At 53.3% G+C, this 24,021-nt stretch overlaps 2 protein-coding genes across 3 annotated transcripts; one reads left to right on the top strand and one right to left on the bottom strand.

Moving 5' to 3' along the window:
- Positions 1-662: 662 nt before the first annotated feature.
- LOC107544206 (zinc finger protein 385C) lies at positions 663-19,039 on the top strand. Its single transcript, XM_087826105.1, has 10 exons — positions 663-765; positions 5,464-6,198; positions 7,486-7,873; positions 10,402-10,550; positions 12,395-12,505; positions 14,365-14,530; positions 15,818-16,108; positions 16,525-16,721; positions 17,027-17,137; positions 17,629-19,039. Exons 2-10 carry the CDS (start codon positions 5,656-5,658, stop codon positions 17,863-17,865), a joined length of 2,193 nt encoding a protein of 730 aa, XP_087682231.1. The 5' UTR covers positions 663-765; positions 5,464-5,655; the 3' UTR covers positions 17,866-19,039.
- Positions 18,750-23,266, bottom strand: NKIRAS2 (NFKB inhibitor interacting Ras like 2). Of its 2 annotated transcripts, none has more exons than XM_016222009.2 (4): positions 23,181-23,266; positions 21,868-21,975; positions 21,218-21,459; positions 18,750-20,604 (listed from the first exon to the last, which is right to left on the bottom strand). In XM_016222009.2, exons 2-4 carry the CDS (start codon positions 21,959-21,961, stop codon positions 20,365-20,367), a joined length of 576 nt encoding a protein of 191 aa, XP_016077495.1. In that variant the 5' UTR covers positions 21,962-21,975; positions 23,181-23,266; the 3' UTR covers positions 18,750-20,364. The 2 variants fall into 2 exon arrangements, with proteins under 2 accessions (XP_016077495.1, XP_016077497.1); XM_016222011.2 differs by lacking the exon at positions 23,181-23,266 and adding an exon at positions 22,273-22,357.
- Between the last annotated feature and the right edge of the window lie 755 nt (positions 23,267-24,021).

Here is a 24,021-nt window from a genome sequence, read left to right on the forward strand (position 1 = left end):
CAAAATAACTACAAAAACTCATTAGATGAAAACATTGAGCTCCCAGCTCAAACACCTCCTGAGGATTCCCACCAGGCCGGAAGGTCAAAATCCCCAGCATTCTCTGCAGAGCCTTCTGGCAGCGGGCACTGCCCACCGCACACCCACCCCATCGCCCATGCCTCCCCTCCACCTTGACCTCTGTGAACCTGCACTGCACTTTCAAATTCCCAAGCCCTGCCCTGTCCCACTGCCTGGAATGCCCTTCCCCTGGTACAATTTCACTGATCCTGCTGTGAAAACTAATTGACTCTCTGGAAAACCTTGGGCTTGCTGCCTGCGCCTCCGCGACCCCAAAGCATTGCGCGCATAACTCGGCGCCCTTGCCAGGCTGCAGCCTCCGGCCGCAGCGCTCCGGCCGCTTTCGCTCCCCACCTGTGGGCGCCTCCGGACTCCACAGGTAACTAACTGATGAATGAACGGCTCCCCTCCCTCCTTCCCGCCCCGGAAAACACGCTTCCTGCGGTCGAGTCCCCGTAGCTCCCGCTGCAGGGAAGGAGGAGGGCGACCCTGCTGCGCGCCCGCGGCTGGGACGGAGCGCGCGGCCGGGCGCGGCCGGGTGAGCCCGGGCGTGGGGGGCGCCACCACCAGCCTCCGACCCCGGCCCGCGCTGGCTGCTGGCGCCTCTTCGCCACGGTTACCGCTAGTGGCTGCTGTCGCTCGGTGAAGCCCGAGGAGACCACGGCCAGAGCGTCCACCGCGCAAGATGGTGGCTCCTGTGTCTCCGTGAGTGTGAGCGGGCGGGGCGGGGGCGTCCCCTCCCCGAGCTGCCCGGCAGGGGGCGGGCCAGGGGGGCTGGGGCCCTGCGGGTAGTAGGCACCAGACCCCGGAATGGGAGTAACCCATCCGAGGGCTCCTCCCCCACGCGCCCCCCAGAAGTTCCCCAGCCCTCGGGGTCCCCACCCCAGGAGGATGGGCCGGGCGCGCAGGGAGCCCAAACCTCACCCCGGCTGCCAGGGGGAGGGGTCGCCCGCCTCTCCTCTGCCCGGAGCTTGGACTCTTAGTTGGGTCCTAAAAGGAAGGGGTCCAAAGGAGCCTAGGGGGGAGGCTTGGGACCACCATCCTGGGGCTAAATAAACCCTATGTCTGAGGCTTTCATGCTGGGTGGAGGGGGGGTGGCAGACCTGCAGGCCATCACCCCAGAGGCCCCCGAGCTGTGCCTGCCCCCATCCTGCTGACCAGGGTAGGAGAGGCCTGAGGGACTTGGGTCTGAGACATGAGTCTTGGACCGCACCCCACCCAGCCTGATTCCCTCAGGTTGAGGTGGGGGACTGTCAGAGGCTTTTGTCTGCGTTTTGTTTTGTTTTGTTTGAGTGGCGCTGTCCAATAGAACTTTCTAGGGTGTTGTAAACGTTCTCTTTCTGAGCCGTCTAATACCTTAGCCACTAGCCACATGTTGCTATGGAGAATTTGAACTGTGGCTAGTGCGACTGAGGAACTGAATTTAAACATTTTTTTATTTAATTCTGATTAATTTTGAACAGCCACATTTGGCTAGTGGCTACCGTATTGGACAGTGCAATTTCAGAATCTCCCTCTCTCCATGCTTCCTTCCTACCTATTCTTTTGATCTTTTATCAAAAACATCCTCGGTCTGATTTGTCCCCTATGCAGAATGGGGCAGTAGAGCCAGGGTCTAGGTGCATGGGAAGGATCTGACAAACTTCCAGAAGGGTATCACCTTGGACCTCCTCCCCGTTCTAAGACCCTTTGGGCGGTGGGCTGGACAAGGTCACTGAATCATAGGATTCTGGGAGGAAAGGATGTCAAAGGAAGCAGTTTTAACAACCCAACTGGTGCCCAGGCGCCCACTCCGCTGCTCTTTCTGCCTGAGAGTTCTTGCTTCCTTACACTCATTCACTCCCCAAATTTTGTGGCACACATCTGGGTGCCAGGCATGTTCCCTTCTCTGGGGTTCAGTCATGAACAGGAAAGTTACCTTTCCTGCCCTTAGGGGGAGAGAGGGAGAGAGAGGGAGGGAGAGAGAGAGGATACCAAGCAATAGAACTGCACAGAAATAAACAGATTTGTAAACTGTGGAGTGCAACGGAGGGAACAAACGGGGTAGAAAGCAGGGGGCTTCCTAGCAAAGGATAATTAGAGAAGCCTCCTGTGAAGAGGGAACAGTTAAGCTAAGACCAGAGGGGACGTGGAGGGTGGGAACATTCTGGAAGAAAGCACAGCATGCCCATAGGCCACGAGGATGGGAATCTGACATTCTGGAGGAACCCAGAAAAGGCAGGTATAGCCAGAAGGGGAGGGAGGGACAGAGTGGCTGCCAGCGAGGCCAGCAATTCCTAAGCATTTATTTGGCAGATCTGGAAAGGGATTCTGGCACTGGCCTCAGAGCAACAGGCTGTAGAGGAGAGGTTTTGTTTTCGTTTTTGTTTTTAATCTTCACCTGAGGATATTTTTTCCATTGCTTTTCAGAGAGAGAGAGAGAAACATCTGTGTGAGAGAGACATCAATTGGTCGCCTCCCGCTCACGTTACCAGCTAGGGTGTAGTGGAGGGGTTTTTAAATAGTGTTTTTATTTATTTATTTTTGTTTATTTTTTGTTGTTTATTTTTGTTTAAAATATTACAGATGCCCCTTTTTCTCCCCAATGACTCATTTCACCCCCTCCCGCCCCCCTCCCCAGTCCCTCTCCCCACCATTGCTGGTGTCCTTGGGTTGTGCACATGTGCATATAAATTCTTTGGTTACTCTCTCCCCCTCCACCCACCCTCCTCCATCCCTCTGACATTCATCAGTCTGATCCATGCTTCCATGTCATTGAATCTATTCTGTTCATCAGTTTATTAAGTTCTTTAGATTCCACATATAAGTGAGATCATGTGATGTTTGTCTTTCTCTGCCTGGCTTATTTTGCTTAGCGTAATACTCTCCAGGTCCATCTAAACTGTCCCAAAGGGTACGAGATCCTTCTTCTTTACAGCTGCGTAGTAGAAACAGCCCACGTGCCCATCAGTAAGCAGTGTTTTCAGAAGCCCCCTCTGGCTGCTAGGATTTGAATGGCTTAGAGATGGGTAAGAGTAGAAACCCAGAGGGCCATGAGGAAGCAGCTGGCATAGCCCAGGCAAGATATGAAGGTGGCAGCAGCATGGAGAAAAGGGGTCAGTTAGAGGTAGATTGTGGAGGTGGAATCAACAGGACCAGGTTCTGGATGTGGAAGAAAATGGGGCTTAGGGGGGCATGTTTCTGGCCAGAGCACCTGGTTGGGAGGATGAGTAATTTCCTGGACAGGGGACACTTGGTAGGGACAGATGGAGAGTTCCATTAGACAAGCCAGGAAGGTGGTTGGATGGAGAGGTGTGGTGCCCAGAGGAGTGGCCCAGGCTGGGGCTGCGTATCTCAGAGTGGCCAGCAGAGGTGGTTCTGAACTCTTTGGACAGGTTGAGGTTGAGAAGAGGAGGTGAAGATAACACAGGCCAAGGAGCAGCTGATGGGGGGAAGGAAACCCAAGGAATGTAGAATCTTGGAAACCAAAAGAAAAATGGGTTTCAAGGATGGCGCAGTGAGCCATACCAAATGCCACGCAGAGTCCAAGGGGAGAGGACCAACTTTCACCCACATCTGGCAAGACAGTACCTTTCCTTATACTGAACAGGCTGCCCCTGGAATTCTACTCATCTGCCCTTATTTTACCCACCCTCCAAGTGCAGGTTCCACACAGGGTGCTGGGTGTAATATCAGGTCGACAAGACAGTCACTGCTTTCTCAGAGCTTACACTCATCTAGCAAACAGCCTCAGAAACAGGAAGTCCTTTCATATAACCAAAATAAATCCTTTCATTCTTTTAAACAACCAACTTTTGCTGAGAGGCATCTGCGTGCCCAGCCCTGTACAGAGACTTAGAGATCCAACAATGAACAAATGTGATCTTGGCCATCCAGGAACCAAATGTAGAGATGCACAGAGCATACCTGCATTCTACATATTATATTACAAAGACTCACACGCAGGGGATTATGGGAGACAGAAGGGCAGGTTAGCAACACAGGGGGTGTCTAGGCTGCTCTCCAGGAACAAATGGGAATTAGCCAGGGAAAGGGGGGTAGGCAAATCCAGGCACAGAGGATGAAGGCAGAAGCTAAAGTAACAGTAATACATGTGGGGAATGGTAAGCACCGGGGGTTGGCCAAGCAGAAAGGAGTGACGGATGGGAAGCTCAGCAGATGTCCAGAGGCTTGGGGTGGGGGGACAGACATGGTGAGGTGTTTAAACTTAGGCCACAGGACACCACTAAAGAGATGGAAGCAAGAGAGTGACACAGTTGGATTTGTGTGTGACCTTGCTCTCTGGCTGCTGTGTAAAGGATGAATTTGGGGGGATGACTACAGAGGTGGAAGCAGCTGCAAAATCCAGGTGAGAGGGTGCAGGCCAGAGTCTCAATGTGGCCTGTGGGGTTAGGAGGACTTGGGATCTAATTCTGCCTTAGGCACTTACTGCTTGTGGACCTTGGGTGAGTCACTTAAAGTCTCTGAGCCTCAGTTCCCTCCTATTCAAAATGAGGGTAATACCACCCTCAGAGTCTCTGCAAGAGGAATCTTGGTCCCCTCTTTGAGTCACTGCAGAGTAATAGCACAGGGCCTGAGAGTTTGTTCACGCTCGATAAATGGTAGTCACTGCTGTTATCAGTGGGCATGGAGAGGTGGGGACAGACAGGTTTGAGAGATAATTAGGAAGCAGGGTTGTCAGACTGGGGCCATCAGCTGGACATGGCCTCTGGTCCTGAACTGCTCATCCTGGTCTCACACCCCAAGTGGGGTGGTAGAATGAGGGAAATAGAGGTAACCAGCTAGGTCCCTTTAGTCTGGATCCTAGCCCCCACTTCTGGGCTACCCTTCCCAAAACCACAGTGTGTGTGTGTGTGTGTGTGTGTGTGTGTGTGTGTGTGTTTAAGGAAGGGAGCTCCAGAGAAAACAGATCCAGTTCCTCAATCCTGTGGCTCCGGAAGCTCAGCTTTGGGCTAACTTCCTTCTGATAAAATAAATGACTATGGACTGGAAGGATCAGTCATCCTTTGGATGACAAGTCAGGAGGTCTGAATTTTTGTTCTCGCTCAGCCACAAATTATTCATGAGTCCTGAGACCCACTCTGTGTCCAGGACTCAGTTCCTCCGCCTATAAAATGTGGTTGCATAGACAGTGAGGGTCTTTCCAGCTCTGAGTTCTGGCAGGCTTCAGCCGTCAACACTAAGCAATGCCTTGTCCTGGATGGAGGACGACCCTCAGATGGGGCTGGGATTCCCATACCTCCCCGCTGTGAACAACACTCTCTGGCCCTTTGATGACCCTGCTCACTCCCAAAACCCTGCCCCATTGGGTTCAGCCTACCCCTCAGCTGGACAGTGCTCTGTGGGCAGTGTGACTCCTCGGTGGACTCCCTAACACCCCTCCCTTGTCTCTTTCATCTCCAGTCTCCCACCGGCGGAGCAGGAATAAACTTTCCCAGCTAAGTTAGACGGATGGTCCACAGTAGCCTGTCGTGCTGCCCTTCTCCTGCCTCCCCACCAACGCCCCTTTATCAAGGGAGGTGTCTCTGTGTGGGGGGTAGGCTGGGGGTTAGAGCATTTGGGTAGGGTTGGGGGTACCCTGCCTCTCAAGCAGGAATGGTACCCCCGGGGAAGAAACCAGCTGGAGAGGCCTCCAACTCCAACAAGAAGTGCAAGCGTTACTTCAATGAGCACTGGAAAGAGGAGTTTACCTGGCTGGACTTTGACTACGAGCGGAAGCTGATGTTTTGCCTTGAGTGCCGCCAGGCCCTGGTACGGAACAAGCATGGCAAAGCTGAGAACGCCTTCACCGTGGGCACCGACAACTTCCAGCGCCATGCCTTGCTGCGCCATGTGACCTCGGGGGCCCACCGCCAGGCTCTGGCTGTGAACCGGGGCCAGCCCACTTTTGAGGGCCAGGCTGAGGGAGGAGGGGCCTACCCAGGCCTGGCGACCACCCCTACCTCCAGGGACATCAAGGTGGAGGTGGACCCGGCCAAAGTGGCTGTGTTGACCACAGTGTACTGCATGGCCAAGGAGGACGTGCCTGACGACCGCTGCTCTGCCCTACTGGAGCTACAAAGGTTCAACCTGTGCCAGGCGCTGCTGGGCACGGAGCGTGGTGATTACTACAGTCCCAGGAGGGTGAGGGACATGCAGGTGGGTGGCAGCCAGAGGTATGGGGGAGGGCTTGGGGAGGGAGGACATTGAGCCATCTGGCACAGTGCCAGCATGCCAGGCCCCTGGGCAACAGCCAGAGCACTTCATTCATACCTTCATCCGTCACTGAGAGCGTATTGTATGCCAGGCCCTGGGCCAGCTGCTGGGAACACAACAGTGAAGCAGCCAGACCAGGCCCTGTCCTTGGGGACACAGGGGCACTCCCCTTACTACCTAGGCCAGAGATAGCAAACTGGTGGCCCTGGGAGCTTGATTGGCCCACAGAGGTGTTTTGTTGGTTTTCACAGTGTCTTTACCTTGTTTTTTAAATATGTTTTTATTGATTTTAAAGGGAGAGGGAGAGAGAGAAACACTGGTAGGAGAAATATAGATCGGCTGCCTCCTGCACGCCCCCTACCAGGGATCGAGCCTGCAACCTGGGGATGTGCCCTGACCAAGAATCGAACTGGCTACCATTTGGTGCATGGGATGACACTCAACCAACTGAGCCACACAAGCCAGGGCCACAGAGTTTTTAAAACACTTAAATTAGCTTCCAAATTTAACAAAATGAGAGACTACATATAAACATCTGGACTTGTTACTTGTACTGAAAAACTAGGCCCCTGTGCTCTCAGGGCATGAAGTGGTGGAGCTGGGGAGCAGGCATGGGCTCCCCATTCCCTCTATTTTATCCCTGGCCCACTTCAAGCTCAGTATTATCCATGTGGCCCCTGCGGTACTTACTAGCTGTGTGAGTCCTAGGGGCTGGTGTGGGGGTGGGGGAGTTGGTTTCACCTTACAGAGAGATGACAAACAAACAGAACACACAACTGGGGCCCTGTGTCATTGGCCAGGAGTTGGGAGTGAACAATGCCTATCAGTTAATCCCTGAACAGCAGAGAGGAGGGAGACCCTCAGGAATAAGGTGGACTGGGTGATGCTGTAGAAACACACACATACCAAGTTCTATAGAACCTTTACGGTTTGTAAAGCATTTTACATTTATAAACACAACAAAGAGTTACATTTATAATTCACAACAACCTTTTGAGGAGATTGGGGGCACCTATCAGCCTGATTTTAGAGCTGAAGAAACTGAGGCTCAGAGAGGCGAAATAACTTGCCCAAGGTCACAGAGCCATTAAGTGGCAAAGCTAGAATTAGTCCCTAAGTCTGTCTGATCCCAAGGCCTGTGCCCTTCCTATCACCCTGTACTGTCTACCTCCTCTTCTCAGGACAAGCCTAACTCTGCCCTCCCTCCCTTTCTTTCTCTGGCTGTCCCAGGTTGCCATTGCCAGCGTCTTGCACACAGAGGCCTGCCAGTGCCTGAAGGCATCCCCATATGTGGGGCTGGTGTTGGACAAGACCAGGGATTGGCCTGAATCCCACGGTCTGGCCTTGTTTGCCACTTCAGTGTCCCCCTGTGATGGTCAACCTGCCACCACTTTCCTGGGCAGTGTGGAGCTACAGGAGGGTGAGGCTACTGCTGGCCAACTCCTGGACATCCTGCAGGCCTTCGGTGTGTCTGCACCCAAGCTAGCCTGGCTCAGCTCAAGCCTCCCCAGGGACCGCCTAGGGAGCGTGGGGCTGCAGCTCCGGGCCACCTGCCCGCTGCTCACAGAACTACACTGCCTCCCAGGCCGGCCAGATCCCGAGCCCCCTGCCTACCTAGGTGAATATGAAAGTGTACTGGATGCCCTTTTCCGCCTCCACGGTGGACCCAGTTCCCACATGGTCCCTGAGCTCCGGGCAGCACTGGACCTTGCAGCTATCGACTTGGCAGGACCACGGCCAGTGCCCTGGGCCTCGCTGCTGCCTGTGGTGGAAGCAGTGGCTGAGGCCTGGCCTTGCCTAGTGCCCACACTGGAGGCCTGTGCCTCAGCCTCTCCAACAGCTAAGGCACTGGCCCTCGCCCTGCGCCAGTTCACCTTCGTGGCCTTCACCCACCTGCTGCTGGACACTCTGCCCTGCGTGCAGAAGCTCGCCCTTGTCCTGCAGCCAGAAGACCCGGACTTGGCCCTGCTGCAGCCCCTGGTGATGGCAGCTGCAGCCTCCCTCCAAGCGCAGCGAAGCTCCGGTGGCGCGCGCCTCCAGGGCTTCCTGCAGGAACTGGTGTCCTCCAGTCCTGACTTGGGCGGTGGGCGCTGTACCTACCGCGGCCTGGAGTTGGTCGGCTACTCCGAGGCTGCGGTCCGGGGCTTGGAGCGGCTGCGAGGGGCCTTCTTGGACTCCGTGCGGAAGGGTCTGCGAGACTCGTACCCTGGGCCCTCGCTGGATGCCACCACGGCCTTCTCCGCGATCTTCGATCCCCGCGGCTACCCGCAGGCGCCTGAGGAGCTGGGCGCGCACGGCGAGGGGGCGCTGCGGCTGCTGCTGCGCGCCTACGCCCCGGCGGTGGTGCGCCAGCGCGCGCTGGGGGACTTCGCGCTCTTCAAGCGCGTGGTCTGCAGCCTCGGGCGGCTGGGCCCGCGGGCGCTGTGCTCCAAGCTGGCCTGCGCGCACTCCGAGCTGCACGAGCTGTTCCCTGACTTCGCCGCCCTCGCCGCCCTGGCCTTGGCGCTGCCCGCGGGCGCCGGCCTGCTGGACAAGGTCGGCCGCAGCCGGGAGCTGCGGTGGTGGGGGCAAGGCGGGGCTGGGGAAGGCCGGGGAGACCCTGTGGTCAAGATTGCTGTGGATGGGCCCCCGCTGCACGAGTTTGACTTTGCGCTGGCCGTGGAGTTCTTAGAGAGTGGGTGGGGGGAGGGGTTGCTGGGGTCGCAGCTCGCGTGAGGGTGAGGGTGGCCTCCTTCCCCCTACCCATCCAGCTTGGGGCCGTGGGCACACTAAGGGCCAAGCCGGACTTGACCATGCCGCACCCAGCTGACTTACTGTGGCCTTCCATTCACCTTCCCCTGCTCCCTCTGCGGCCCGCTGAGTACTAACCCAGCCCTGTGCGCTGTGGAGGAGGGCTGGGTCCGGCGGGGCCTGGGCGAGTGGGCAGTCATGCTAGGGTCTGGGGCACCCTAAATATTGCTCCTGACCGTTGTAGAGTTTGGTGAGGAGTGGCTCACCCGTTTCCCTCTGGACTCATCCCAACTTTTGGCCCTAAAAAAGTTGAGAGTGGGGGTTCTTGGTTGGAGGGAGGAAGACTGGGACTCCAGAATTAAGGGATTAAGAGAAAGAAGAATGGGTCCTTGACTGTTTCTCAGCCCCACTCCTGGCAGCATCTCTTCTCTTCAGATATGACTGGAGAGCAGATCACTGTCCTTGTTTTTAACCCACAGCACAGCACCCTCTCTGTGCACAAGCAACCAGTTCAAGGGAGGTACTGGTGCCCTCCCTCCCCTCCCCACCAATAGGTTGCCTGAGGCTTTTATGTATATGACCATGTATATAACATATCTATAAATGTGAAATAAATTTATCCTATTTTTCATACTGTTAACACATAAATCTAAAAGGACTTCTTTTTGTTTTGCAGTGACAGAGTCCAAAAAGTCCCAAACAAACTGGACTTATTTCTAATTTTTTTCTTTCTTGAAATCTGGTTGTTCCACTGAGTTCCTTGCCTCAGACCTTTAAGAACAAAGACTGTAAAACCACCGTGCTATCCCCACCTCCAGGCCTGACCCAGGAATGCCATTGGAAGGCTTTGTGCCTCCTGGGGAAAGCAGTTGAAGCCTTGCCAGAGCTGGAGGACACATCCCTTCAGATTCCAAGGGTTTCCCATCCCCTCTGGCAGCCCTTGCTGGGAATGATGTGGGGATCTGGAGAGGGGGAGTTAGTGAGAAGGGACGGGGCTGATCTTTCCCCAGGCCTGGGTTCGGGTTTAACTTGCAATAAAGAGGAAACCCAGTTCATGTGCAGTCTCCATGGTGGTGTGTGTGTGTGTCAGGGGTCCACCCTGATGCCTCTGTCCCCTCCCTTGGCCTGACTCCTCTTAGGGGGTTCATTTTTGCCTCTGTAGGGGCTGGAGGGTCATCTTTCTGGGCTGGGAGCCTTATGCTGTGGATTCCCTGCTTCGGCTTCCCCGTTGTGGAGAGGAGAGGCACAGAAATGGGCTGCAATTGCCCTGGGCTTGGCCTGTGCTGCTTTGTGAAGAGGGAAGCAGGAGCTCTGCCCTGGCTCCACACCCAAGAAGCCCATCAGCCTCTTCTGGCTGTGGAGGTGGGATTGCCCTGTGGCTCCCGATTTCAGACCCTGCCCTTCTTCCTCCTGCAGCAGGCCCAGCATCCAGTGCCCCCAGCCCCCTGCTGGCCTCCCTGCCCCTGCCCACCAGGCCTCTGCAGCCCCCGCTGGACTTCAAGCACTTGCTCGCCTTCCACTTCAATGGCGCTGCCCCGCTCAGTCTCTTCCCCAACTTCAGCACGGTACGGGCCGGGCTGGTGGGTGGGGGCATGCAGCCAAGCTGGGGTGGGCAGGGAAGGTGGGCTCAGAGGGGCCTGTTCTCAGAAGCTGGGTCTAACCGGGAGCTCATTCTCCTCCAACATCTCCAAGAGACTAGGTGCTCCCAAAACAGAGACCCCTGGGCCCAGCTCTCTGGGCCGGGGAGGAGGATGGTGTTACCCGCGCCCCCAGTGATAACTGTAGGGTCTGTACTGTAGATTTCACTTGCGTTTTGGTGTAGGGACTTCTCTGGATGGTTTGTGGGTGGCTGTGTGCAGTTGGGTGTGCCTTTCTGTTTTAGTTTATGTCTCCATAGGTCTTTGTGTGTTCTTTGTAGATGTGAATTTGTGTGTTGTTGTCCTGTGTGTGTTTGTAAACAAGTCTTTGTTTCTCGGTACGTGATATGTATGCCTGGGTATGTGAGAGGTGTTTTGTATCTTTGTGTTGACTATGTATGTATTTGGTGTGCGTCTGGCCTCTGAGTGTGTTTTGTGTGGGTTGGGTGATTGTGCCTTTGTCTGTGACTGTGTGCCATTTGTGTGTGTGTATGTGTGTTATTCTGCATGTCTCTGTAACCTGTAGCTGTCTGTAAGCTCATATGCTGTCTGTATAGTAGCCTGTGTATTTTCATGTGTGCATGTGTGTGAAGAACAAGTGTAGTGAGCATGAAGTAGACTTCACGACATGAGCTATAAGGAATGGCCCTCCTTTTTAATTTTGAGAAATCAAATGCAATCATCATGGAACCCCACCCCACCCTGACAAGATGGTGGGGAATTTGGCCTCAGTTACCCTGAGGAATCCCTTCCTTCCTGCCCTCCAGGGTTGCACAGAGGTCCGCAGGAGCCTGAGACATTTGGGGAGGGTCTTCTGGTCTTAGGTTTCTGCTGTCACTTGCTGACATGCTCACTGTTCAAGCACATGGTCCCTCAGGAGCAGGTGAAGCTACTGTTGTCCTGATCACTGGGGGACCTACAGGCCATTCTCTGAGGTCCTGTCCCCTGCTTCCCCAGCCCTGGTTGCTGTGAAAATTAGAACCTCTTCCTGCTTTTCTCTCCAAGCCTTCCTAAGAGAAGAGAACAGAAAGTTCTTCTGGACAAGCAAGCCCAGATAGCTTCTGCTTTTGGCCCAACAATCTAGGCCCCTGAGAAAAGGGAACATAAAGGCTTGGTTTGAGAGGGGGAAAATTTTTATTTAAAATAAGACATAGGAAAAGATACACAAATTAATATTCCAAAGAAATGATTCTACTAAGGGAACCCTCTAGCCTCTACTTGCTGTCACCTGACCTATCCTGGCCCCCTACTTGCCCGGGCTGTGGCTTCCTATCCCTCTCAGGCTCTGTGACAGTGGTGGAGCTCATAAGATATGCCTGATCTCCCCAGCCCACAGGTCCAGCACAAGAGTGGGTTGTGGGAGTGGAAATTCCAGCCGAGGGACTCTGTCCCTTCCTTGCCTTCCCTCCCCCCAATTCTCTGTCCTAAGAGTTGTGATTCTTATGAATGAGAAAAAATAAAATAAAAACAAACAGAGACCAGAGGGGCAGCAAGAGATGCCAAGGAGATCCCAGGACATAGTTCTATCTCTCAAGATCATGGAGGTCACCTTGGCCATCCCCCTGCCTCCAAGCAGAAGCTCAGGCTGACAGATAAAGTCTGCCAGGGGAGAAGCTGTTTCTTTTGCTGTGTCTAACATCACAAGGATGGGAAAGTTCTTCCAAGGAGTTGGCCACTGCCCTCCTTGATAGTCTTTAGTTTGGGGCATTTTGTACCATCCCCCCTTCCTGGGCTGACCCCAGAGTTATTGTGCCCTTCCATCCCCTTCACAGATGGACCCGGTCCAGAAAGCTGTCATCAGCCACACCTTTGGGGTCCCCTCCCCTTTGAAGAAGAAGCTCTTCATTTCCTGTAACATCTGTCACCTGAGGTTCAACTCAGCGGTGAGAGGGAGTAGTGGAAACAGGCTGGGGAGGGGGCTCGGCAGGGAGAGGGCTGGAGACTGGACTTCTGGGGTCTCTCCTGGAGGAATAGGGGTAGCAAAGGGGCTGTGGTCTGAATTTTCCATCCCTGGTCACAGAAGAGGCACTCTTGGTCCTTTATCCATCGTCCTCTTCTCTCTCCAGAGTCCCCTGCCCCTTTCCTCTTTAGTCCCCCTGGAACTCCATTTCCCTGCCCTGTGCTTCTCTCCTGTGTTCTGGATCCTTCTGTGAGAGAGAAGACTGCCTTTCCCCACTCTGAGTCCCAGGGGCCACCCCATCAGCTCCTGGTTTGGAGCTGAGTTCTTTTTCTTTTTCTTTTTTTTAATATTTAAAAAAAAATTGATTGATTGATTTTAGAGAGAGAAAACAGTGTGTTGTTTCACTTATTTATGCGTTCATTGGTTAATTCTTGCATGTGCCCTAATCAGGGATCAAACCCGCAGCCTTGGTGTAACCAACTGAGCTACCCGGCCTGGGCTGGAGCTGAGATTTTTTTGTGTTTTTTTAAATATATCTTTATTGATTTCAGAGAGAGGAAGGGAGAGAGAGAGAGAGAGAGAGACAGAGACAGAGACAGAGAAAGAGAAACATCAATGATGAGAGAATCGTCATTGATCGGCTGCCTCCTGTGCGCCCCCTACTGGGGATCAAGCCCGAAACCCAGGCATGTGCCCTGACCGGGAATCAAACCACCATCTCCTGGATCATAGGTTGATGCTCGACCACTGAGCCACGCCTGGCCGTGCTGGAGCTGAGTTCTTAAAGCACCTGAGAGTTTACAGAATATGTTTGTTCATGCCTATTGTCTTAATTAGTTCTCATGATACATCTATGAGGTGGATAGAGGTGCAGTTATCATCCCCACTTTTCATATGAGGAAACTGAGCCTCAGAGAGGTTAAGTAACCTGCTTGAGGCTACACAGCTGGTAAGTAGCAAACCTGAAGTCTAAACCCAGGCCTGGCTGACCCCAAGGTCTGCATACTTTCTACCATAGCCTGCCCCTGGATAGTGAAGGAGCCTCATTCTGGTCTCCCAGGGAAGGTTTACCTTCTCTCAGGCAACTCTAGGGTTTGGGGTGATGCTCTCAGCCGATCTGTTCTGATGAAAGTGTCTAGGGAGGGTCCTGTCTTTAAGCAACAAGCAGGGACCCCTGGTTGAAGGAGGGAGGATACTACCAGGCCAGATGTGGGGGTTCCCTCCAGGCTTTCAGGTTACAAGTTGTGAGCTGGACAGAGATTTCCCTCCAAGAGAGGGACTGTCTTCATGCTGGGCCCCTTTGTAGTGCCTGGCAAATAGCCAGTGCTCAATAACTATTTGTTGAAAAAATGAACAGAGGGATGAATGTTCTGGGGTGCACATACCCCAAGAGTGATGATTGCTCTGTTTTCTCCATTTGAGCATTTATAAACTTGGTAACCAACATTCATTGAGCACCTACTGTATGTACTAGGCACAGATCATTCAGGTTCTCATTTAATTCTCACAGTCCCATGAGGCCAGTGTTAACACAAAGTTTATGAATGAGGAAACTGAGGCTCAGAGAGGTGAGGTGACTTGCCCAAAGATGCACAGCTACTCAGTTGCTGAGTCAGAATTTAAAGCCAGAGGCTGCTTGCCTGGGAGCTCATGTATGAGAATGTGTTCTGGGAACCCCAGGGCCATGCACATACTGCAATGATGATGGCAATGACAAGGATTCACCCCTTGTGTGACCCGAGCCCTGCCTCCCTCTGACTTGCCCCCTGCCCAATGCCAGCTCGTGGATGGGATGTGTAGACTCAGAGAATGAATGGTGACCCTATGCCCTCCCCACCCCAGAACCAGGCTGAAGCACATTATAAAGGTCACAAACATGCCAGAAAACTCAAGGCTATTGAAGCCGCCAAGAGCAAGCAGAGGCCCCAAACCCTGACCCAGGATGGGACGCTGGTGTCCCCAACCCCCACTGTGGCTAGCGGAGCCCCTGAAGAGCTGCAGAGCAAAGGTTAGTCCTGAACTCTTCTCCCTGCTCCCCACTTCAAACCTGATTCCTGATGAGGGTTTGAGAGATTGCTTGTTATTTTTGCTTGTGTTGAAGCATTCCTACAGAGAGAAAAAGGCACACATCACAAGTGGAGAGCTCAATGAGTTTTCCCATCTGAATATTTCAGGACCAAGAAACATCTCTCAAATACCCAGAAGCCCTCCTTTGGCCCCTTCCAGTCACTACCTTGTTGTATTAGTCTCATAGGGCTGCTGTAATGAATGACCACTAATTGAGTGGCTGAAAACAATCAAAATTTATTTTCTCACAGTTCTGAAGGTCAGAAGTTTGAAACCAGGGGTCAACAGGATTGGCTCCTTCATGAGAGCTGAGAGGGAGAATCTTTTTCATGCCCCTCTTCTAGCTCTGGTAGTTGCCGGAATTTCTTTGCACTCCTTGGCTTGTGGATGCATCGCTGCAGTCTCTGCCTCCACCTTCACATCTCGCTTTCCCATGTCTGTGTCTTCACATGGTCTTCTTTTAAGGACACCAGTCATTGGATTAGGGCCCACCCTAATCCAGTATGACTTTATCTTAACGAATTACATCTGCAAAGACCCTTTTCCCAAAATAAGGTCACATTCTGAGGTTCTAGATGGACATGAATTTGGGGGGTGACACTATTCAACCACCTACACCCCTCCCCCAGGGTACCTGTGATTCTGACTTTTCTCAACATAGACCAGTTCCACTTGGTTTTGATAAATCGTATTGAATGTAGGCTTTTGTGTCTGGGTTCTGTTCACCTTTCATAAACATTCCTAACACTCATTACAGATTCTCCCGTGTTGTTGCAGTGGTAGCTATAGTTTTTCCTCCATTGCCATGTAGTATTCCATTGTGTGACCATACAATGATTTTCTTTAAAAACGTATTCTCCTGTTGATGGACATTTGAATAGTTTCCAGTTTATCCTATTATGAATAGTGCTCTGTGAACATTCTAGTACCTTTTTCCCCCTCTTCATTTAACGGCTAATAACTAGACATTCAGGGCTGTGAGGGCTTTCTGAGATTACTCTGTCCAACTTTATGGTTTCAGATGGGGAAACTGAGGCCCAAAGAGGTCCAATTCTGCCCAGTGAGTTGGTTGGTAGAATGGTGTCTGAAATTCAGTGCCAGTAACCCCTGCACTAGTGACCTGTTTACTCTGCCATGCCACCCCTAATATGTCAGTGCTTAAAATCATGGTCTCCAGAATCATCTCAGGCCTCACCCTCTTATCCAATGCCTTCCATCTCCCCAGTAGTTCCTGCAGACCCTCCTCCTGGCCCCCCACTCCAGCCACCACTGATTCCGGACTCCACACCCAGGGCGCCAGCGCAGTCAGACCTGTTGGATGGTGCCTCCTCTTCCTCTTCTTCCTCCTGCCCCCCCTGCTCCCCAGAGCCTGGGACAGAGGCACCGGGGCCTGAGCCGGCAGCAGCTACTGTGGGAAGCAGTGTGAGTGGGGAAGGCAGGAGTGAGAAGGGGCGCCTCTACTGCCCCACGTGTAAGGTGACAGTGAACTCCGCCTCCCAGCTTCAGGCTCACAACACAGGTCAGTGTGCCCCTCCAGCTGGAGTCGGGGGAGGAAGAGGGGCGGGGAGGCTGCCCCCACCAGATGTGGGCACTTTGCTCAAGGGCTTGGTAACCAAGGCCTTGTGCTCAGTTGTTATTGGGCGGGCATTTCAGGTCTTCCCACTAATGCTTGAGGAGGGAGAATTGGGGAAAAAAGCAAGAACCGAAAGGTCACTCCAGAGACAGGAGACCAGTTACACTGCAAGAAGGCCTTTCTTGGGGGAGGATGCCTTGAAATGGAGATGGGAAAGAGAAATCTCATGTGGCTGGTGGGGCTATATGCGCTGAGCAGCCTCAGAGCTAATGAGACAACCAAACTGACCTAGTAGGAAGAGTGTCCATGGCCCTTGCAGCCCCTTTTCAGTGCTTACAGGCTCTCTTCTTTCCTTCCACCAGGAGCCAAGCACCGGTGGATGGTAGAAGGTCAGCGAGGGGCTCCCCGAAGGGGCCGGGGCCGCCCAGTGCCCCGCGGAGGAGCTGGACACAAGGCCAAGAGAGTGACCGGGGGCCGGGGGGGCCGGCCAGGGCCCAGCCCCCCTTTCCACTGTGCTGTCTGTCAGCTCCAGGTCAATTCAGAGACCCAACTCAAGCAGGTGGGAGAAGGGAGGCCGGGACTAGGGTTGGAGCAGGGATGAGGGAGTGGGACCAGTGCTGGGAGGAGAAAGGAGATAGCCTGAGGAGAATTGGGTAGAGCAAGGCAAGTGGGACAGTGGGCTCCTGGAGGGCAAAGGCCAATCTTACTTCCCCTTCCCAGGGCCACTCCAGGTCATGCCCAGTAAGTGTAAGTTTAATGTGAGTACTATGGGTAGAGAAGGGTGAGCTAGTCCAGGATGGGGTAGTTGGGGGTCTTTGGGCTCCCTCATCTTGTTCCCAGTCTGTCTGTCCGTCTGTCCCTTAGCACTTGAGCAGCAGGAGGCACAAAGACCGCCTGGCCGGGAAGCCCCCCAAACCCTCCAGCCAGCACAGCAAGCTGCAGAAGCACGCAGCGCTGGCTGTGAGTATCCTCAAGGTATCTGTCTCTAGGCAACAGGGCTGGGACCTCGGTCAAGAGGGGAGGGGGGATGGGGAGCGGGGACCAGCTAGGGATCTGAGGCAGGAATAAAACCACCCCCTTGTGGAGGCTGCCTGGGCAGAGAAAGAGCTGGGGTTGGGTTTTTGGCTATGTTGGGATCTGCCCAGAGGAATTTCCGGGAGGTGGGCCTGGGTAGGAATCTCAGAGGCAAGAGCAAGGGGTGGGCGTGCCATCTCCTAGAAACCATCTCTACCTCCACCCAGCATAGCCTGCTCCCTTGGGCCATCATGATTCTCTTCCTTCTGGGCAGGAAGACAGGTGGTGGAGAAAGCCCTTCGGAATGAATGTTTGGGGGCGGGAAGGGAGGACTTAGGTTTGGAACCCTAAGAGGCATGTTTATCCTGCAGCAAAAAGCCCAAGGATGGAGCCTAGAGCAGGGGGACTTTCTGAGGTCAGACTGTGTGCAGTTTTCTTTCTCTTCTTTGCAGTCTAAACTGGCCTTGCAGAAGCAACTCACCAAGACGCTGGCAGCCCGCTTCCTGCCCAGCCCGATCCCCACTGCAGCTGCGGCCATCTGTGCCCTGCCAGGGCCCCTGGCCCTTCGGCCTGCCCCTACCACAGCTACCACCCTCTTCCCAGCTCCAATCCTGGGCCCAGCCCTGTTTCGAACCCCAGCGGGAGCTGTCCGCCCTGCCACGGGACCCATCCTCTTTGCCCCCTATTAGCCCTCCTAGGGAGGCCAGAGCTGACTTCCCAGCAGTGACTTTCCCCACCCTCCTCTCCCCAAGTTGCCTCGGTTCCTACATCCTACAGGGGACTTTTTTATAGCCTAGGTTTCCTGACCAATCTAGGAAGAGCTAGGCTAGTTTTAAGGGCGACTGCCCTTCACTCTATCTCATTGGGGATTCAGTACCCCCTGGCCCAAGGGCCATCCCCACCCTCATTTCCCCAGCCTTGTAGGGCTAGTCCTGGGCTCCCCTGCATTTCCAGCCTGATTTACAGGGAGCAAACTGAGAAATCCCAAAGATCTATGCAAAACCCTAGCCTCAGCCCCATGGTGCTTTCATTTCCCTCACTCAAGACCTATACCCACATGGCCAAAGTTCCTAGAAATCTTAACTTTTAGCCTGGGGTTGTCTGTGACTGACCTCTGCTCCCATGTTCTGGGGAGGCCCTCCCCATTCACTGGAGTCTCTGGAGAATGACGAGATGAGGAGTGGGCTCTCAAGCTAGTCAGTTCAACACAATCTGGACAAGATGACCATGGGGGTGTGGTGGGACTGAAAGAGAAAGGGACCCGTGCTGAGGTGGGGCACAGCCACGGCAGGGGCTGGTGCTGAAGCTTTTGGTGGTCATATACTCCAAAGGGATAGGGCTAGGACAGGGGTGGTGATGATGTTCTGGCTGGGTTGTTTTAATTGAGGAAGTGATCAATCCCCTCTTAGCCTTTTACTGATTTCTCCTGAACCCCAGCTCTGGGGTCCGGGGTACTGGGTCTCCCTCAGACTATGGATCCAGTTAACACTGAATCCCTGCAGGGCTCCCAAATGCAGAGCTTTCCTCTCTAGCTCTTCAGCTGGTCGCTAGCACTTAATCCAGCTTTCCCTCCTCCCAACCAGCATCCCAAGCCTCCCTCACTGTGAAGCTGAGTGTTGGGATCCAGTCTGATAACCACAGACACATTTTCATGCTGTCAAAATTAATGTCACAACCTCCATCCTAACCCCAGTACAGCTCCCCTCACCCCACAATATGGGACTTTGCCAGTATCCACCTGTATCTTTTCTTTTTTAAAGATATTTCCAATGGGAGAATAAGGGAGGAGTGGGAGGGAAACTTTTTGATAACAGTTGTGGTTTTATTGTGTCCAATGCATCAATAAATGAACTTTAAGCCCAAGCCTGTATATGCCCTACCTTGACTTGCCCAGCCCTGGACCACCTGCCCCTGTTCACCTCTCCTATTCTGGGGAGAAGGAGCATGCACTGGAGGTGGCCTGGCTTTAGGGGCTCACCTGCGGTAACTGTGCCCATTAGAAGCACGAAGTGGGCACAGGAAGTTGTGGGTCATAAGCTCACTTTATAGCATGTTGAGAGTGTAACCACCCTTCTGAGCCCCAACAAATCTTTCAGCTCCTGAGAAGCTACTACTTGTTTGCCTTGTTCTGTTGAGGCATCTGAGGTAAGAAGGAAGGGGTAGAGGAGCACCTTGTCCAGCCTTCACCATGGCAGCATACTAATTTATAATAAGTAATTTATAAATAAAGTCCAGCTATTAGCTGAAAACAACCACAGGAAGGGGTGAAGACCAGCCCCCATGGGTATGAGGTTCCCCATTGGGCACTAAGCAGCCATTCTGGCAACTAGAGTAGATAGTGCACTCCTGCCCCCTGGCGGTTGTCGGAGAGCAGTGTCCCAGCCTCCAGGGCGGGTAGGCATAGCACCTTAAAGAAGAAGAAGCAAAGGGTACAGTCAGCTGGCCTGAAGCCAAGGACATTATAAAATCACAGGGCTGAAGAGGATCTAGAATCATCTAAGCAACTTCTGTCACCGTATAGATGAGAAAACTGAAGCCCAGAGAGGGGAAAAGCCTTGCTAGGTCACAAAGCCCATTAGTGACTCAGCTGTCGTCATTCCATCTACCTCAGCCAATGAGGCCCATCTGCTTTGTAAGCAGGAAGAGGAAGTGAAACAATTGGGGGAGGAGATCAAGTAGAAAATCGCACTTCCCAGGAGGCTGGCTTCTTTCAGCCAAGGTACAGACAGGAAAAAGGTCAGGGTGCAGATGAGGAGGCACCCCTAACGCCAGGATGCACACACATACACGATATCTGGACGCCCTTTCCCTAGAGTCCAGGATGGTGCCATAAGTGTGTGTGTGGCAGAAGCCCAGAAGTGTGGGGCCTGTGATCAGAACCAGACCCTAGACTTGGCACTTCTGTGTAGCTCTGCTTCCCATCCAGGGCAGATGGAAGGGACCCTGACCCACAATTGCCCCAGGTCACAGAGGGACAGATATGATGAAAGCTGGGGTAGAGGAAGAGGTTGGGGGCACTAACCTACATTATTTGCACTTCCCGGAGTTAGGATGGAGCAAAAGTGGCCTGAGCCTGAAAGAGCCCAGCTGCTTGCCCTAGTGAGGAGTTCCCCTTTCCTCTCAACCCATCTTCCAAAGCCCCAGAAGCTGGACTGAGGTTGGGAAGGTGAAGAAGGGATGGCAGCTCTTCAGCCATCCAAGGAGCCACCGCCCTTGTTCTTGCGGCTGAGGGGAAAGGCGGACTTGCTCTGGGGCTGGGTCATCTTGCTGGCCAGGTAGATGAAGGGCTCCAGAAGGGAGCGGCGGTCAGCCACAGATACCTCCCACAGCTTCACCTTCTCCGACTTGGCCCAATGCTGAGCCACATCTGGGTCCACACGCCGCTGCTCCTGCAGGTCACACTTGTTGCCAAGGACCACGATGGTGACCTGGGGAAGAGGGACAGAGTAGAAACTTGTGGATGTACCATGGACCTTAGGAAAGGCTGGCCACCACCTAGGAGTCCTAAGAGAAGGAAAGTATTAATGGCTGATGTCTCATCTCTTCCTATATTAGAAACCACAAAGTGAGGGTAGGGAGATGGTTGCTTTGTCTCTTTCCTCTATTCAAATTCTGGCCTCCATCTGGCCCTCCCTCCAGGAGTTCCGCTACAAGCCCTGAATCACCCATGCCTGCTCACAACCAGCAGTCAGTTCGCTTTTGGATAAGGAACTGGTGAGGAAGCACTACCAGAATGCCCGCAGCTTATAGTGGGACTTGAGAAAAGAAGGGCTTTCATAACTAAGAGTACGGAACCATTATAAAGAAAGACTAGTGGGGGCTTCATGTGTTAGGTCAGGGATCTCATAAACTAAGGAGAAGCCTCTAGTTGAGCTGCCTCAGCATGGGGAGACATATATGGGTGCAGACACTCTCCAGTGGCCTCCATCCCTCCTCTAGCTCCTAACTCACCTCCTGGCAAATGAATGAAAAACAGAGCCATGCCAAGCCTCATAAAGCCAGCCCAGGGCCCACTCTCACTACCAGGGCTCCCATACACACCTCCTTCTTGTCCTTGGATTTGTCGATTTCCTTCTTAAGCAGTTCCACACGCTGAAAGGACTCTCGGCTATCTGTGCTATAGACCAGGACGTAGCCGTCAGTGCAGGAGAAGCAGTGCCGGGGCAGCTCAGCCCCATCTCGGAGCCCCCGGGTGTCATAGAAACGCACCTGCTCCCGTACCCCCCGGTCGGTTTCAATGGAGCCTACATAGATGTCTTCTTGTGTCTCAATCATCTCAGAACCTGAGATAAAATGAGGAGAAAACTCATTTGAAGAAGAGAGATGGGAAATGTGAGTGACTGAGTATATCCTGACAGACTGACCCAAAAGGGAGGGAAAGGAATGTGGGGGCTAAGGAGAGGGGGGCTGAGGAAGGGGTGGCCAGACCAAGTTTGGCAGGACTAGAATGATTTGGGGGAACAGATATTAATCCCATGTTCACACCACGCTAAGCAAAAGTGAGACTTGGGAGCTTTTCCTCCTTATCTTGAATATTGGGCTTTCTTCCTCCAGACCTCAATGTTGTAGAGCTGGAGGGCATGATATAGACTTTACTCCAGGCACAGATTTTAGCTTCTCTGTGTTATCAAATCCTACTCCTATTCTTTAACTTCTTCCACCATTGCCCCACCCACAAACAAAACACTCACCCACTACATGGTTCCCGTACAGAAGCTGCTCCAGGATTGATGTTTTGCCCACAGATGCCTGGCCACACACGACGACCTTGCAACTCTTCCCCATGCTTACCCTTCAACCTTGAAGAACAGAAGTACACTGGGTGAGGTGGGATCAAAACAGAGGGCAGGCCTCCCATAACTGAGAGCCCAAGTTCTGGACTGCATGTGTAGCCTCAGGGGTTCAGCACTGTCCTCTACTCTAGTCAGGTATATGTCAGAAATTATGTGTCTGTCTACTACTGGACAGGAAGCTCTATCTTACTCATCTTTGGTATTCCTTATACCCAGCCAGTAACTTGGTGCTCAGTAAATGTCATAAAAAGGGAAGAGAGCCCTAGCCGGTCAGGGGTTCAATTCCCTGTCAAGGGCACATACCTGGGTTGCAGGTTTGATCCCCAGCCCTGGTTGGGGCGCATGCACAACTGATCGATGTGTCTCTCTCACATCGATGTTTCTGTTTCTCTCTCCCCACTCCTCCCTCACTTCCACTCTCTCTAAAGATCAGGGGGAAAAATATCCTCTGATGAGGATTAACAACAACAAAAAAAGGGGGGAAGAGAGATGCTGGTTTAAATGAAACACTGGTGAGGTTCCTCTCTCTGCACAGGACTTGGAGGACCAGTTACTGAAGGGAGCTGGTGCTCAGCTTCCTCTCTTTAACCATGACCTGACAGAGAAATAGGCAGGAATACTATTTTGTGTGGATCTGTCTTAAGCTGTTCTTCCTGCTGAACAAATAAGGGGAATATTTTGCTTTCTGGTATAAACAATTAATTCCCCCTGATTCCTACTCAAGTCCATGGCTAAGATGAAGCCCATCAGACAAGAAAGAAGTGGAGGAATCTAAGGGGAAAAGGGCTCTGGAAAGGAGACCATTTTTGCCGCCCCTGGGCTGGCAGGCCCAGATGAGAAGGCTCAAACACAGAAACCCCTTCTCCGCATGGGTCCCAGAGATCTCGCCGGCATCCCAAAATACAGGCTTCCCTGAAGCAGCCCCAGACAGATTCCTCCAGAGAGCAGAGACAGAGATCACTCCCAGAGGGGTTCCAAAAAGAAGCCTCTCCGGAGGAAACGCCAGATAAGAGACCCTTCTACCCCGCCCAAAGGGCCCCATATAGTGACCCCACAGTTAACAGATACCCCGAGAGAGACAGCCAGTGGGGCCTCTGCCACAGATTTTCCCACGAGAGGACCCCCCCTCCCAGGAGGAACCTATGGCGACAAAGATCTGCCACCAAAGCGGCCCCGACGCGGTGGCCGATCTCGGCCTTCCCGCTCCGTACCTCCCGAGCCCCTCGCAGCACCCCAGGCGGGTCCCCAGAGGCGCGCCGGGACCAGGGGAGGGGCAGCACAGCTGCAAGGACTCCGTCCTTCCGGGTCAATCCGGGCTCCGTCTGGTCCCGCCCCCCAGCTTCTGTCGGGCAAGACGAGTTCCGGCGGCAGGGAGAGGGCGCCGTCCGCCCAGCGCCCCCAGAGGCCGGCGGGGGAAATGACGGCAGGGACCCTTACTAGTGGTCCGTCGGAGGACACCGGACTAGGTTCTCTGGCCCCGCGCGGTGCCGTTCTTGCCTGATGTCCAAGTGTTCTTTCTCTTAAGGCTACTATAGTACAGTAATTATTCATTCGATCGTTTATTCATCAAGTGTATTGTAAGCACCTATTCTGTGCTAGGTACAGGACCACACACCTGGAAAAGCAGACGTTTAACAGACAGTGCCCATTAGAACGTCACCGTCTAGAGCTAGGCATCTAATCCAAAATTTACAGTACACCATGGTAAGAACTATTACAGAAGTGCTATAGGAGCACAGGGCATTTAACTTGGGGGCAGCGGGCACCACGGAGAACTGGCTGAAGGTTATGTCCGTGTTGAGGTTTGAAGGGCTTGGGAGGAAAGGGTGGAGAAATCGTGGCAAAGCATCATGGCATTTTTCTGGAACTACAAGCAGTTGGGTTCAATATTGATGGTAGAAAGGAACCAAATAACCAAAGGCCTTGTGTAATAGGTCAAAGGTTTCAAACTGTATCCTAACAGCAGTGGAAAGCCATTGGTGGGTTTTAGTGGAGTAACGTGATCAATTTTTGCTTTCAAGGTCAGTCTGACAGAAGACTGAAGATTGGAAA

The sequence above is a fragment of the Miniopterus natalensis genome, chromosome 17 (genome assembly GCF_054644295.1).
Source record: "Miniopterus natalensis isolate mMinNat1 chromosome 17, mMinNat1.hap1, whole genome shotgun sequence".
NCBI classification, from domain to species: Eukaryota; Metazoa; Chordata; class Mammalia; order Chiroptera; family Miniopteridae; genus Miniopterus; species Miniopterus natalensis.

Coding starts and splice junctions, on each gene's coding strand:
- LOC107544206 (XM_087826105.1), top strand. CDS start 5,656: ATGGTACCCCCGGGGAAGAAACCAGCTGGAGAGGCCTCCAACTCCAAC. Junction 6,199..7,485: donor GGAGGGTGAGGGACATGCAG/GTGGGTGGCAGC, acceptor TGGCTGTCCCAG/GTTGCCATTGCCAGCGTCTT. Junction 7,874..10,401: donor CGAGCCCCCTGCCTACCTAG/GTGAATATGAAA, acceptor TTCCTCCTGCAG/CAGGCCCAGCATCCAGTGCC.
- NKIRAS2 (XM_016222009.2), bottom strand. CDS start 21,961: ATGGGGAAGAGTTGCAAGGTCGTCGTGTGTGGCCAGGCATCTGTGGGC. Junction 21,460..21,867: donor GTACGGGAACCATGTAGTGG/GTGAGTGTTTTG, acceptor ATTTTATCTCAG/GTTCTGAGATGATTGAGACA. Junction 20,605..21,217: donor AATCCAAGGACAAGAAGGAG/GTGTGTATGGGA, acceptor CCTCTTCCCCAG/GTCACCATCGTGGTCCTTGG.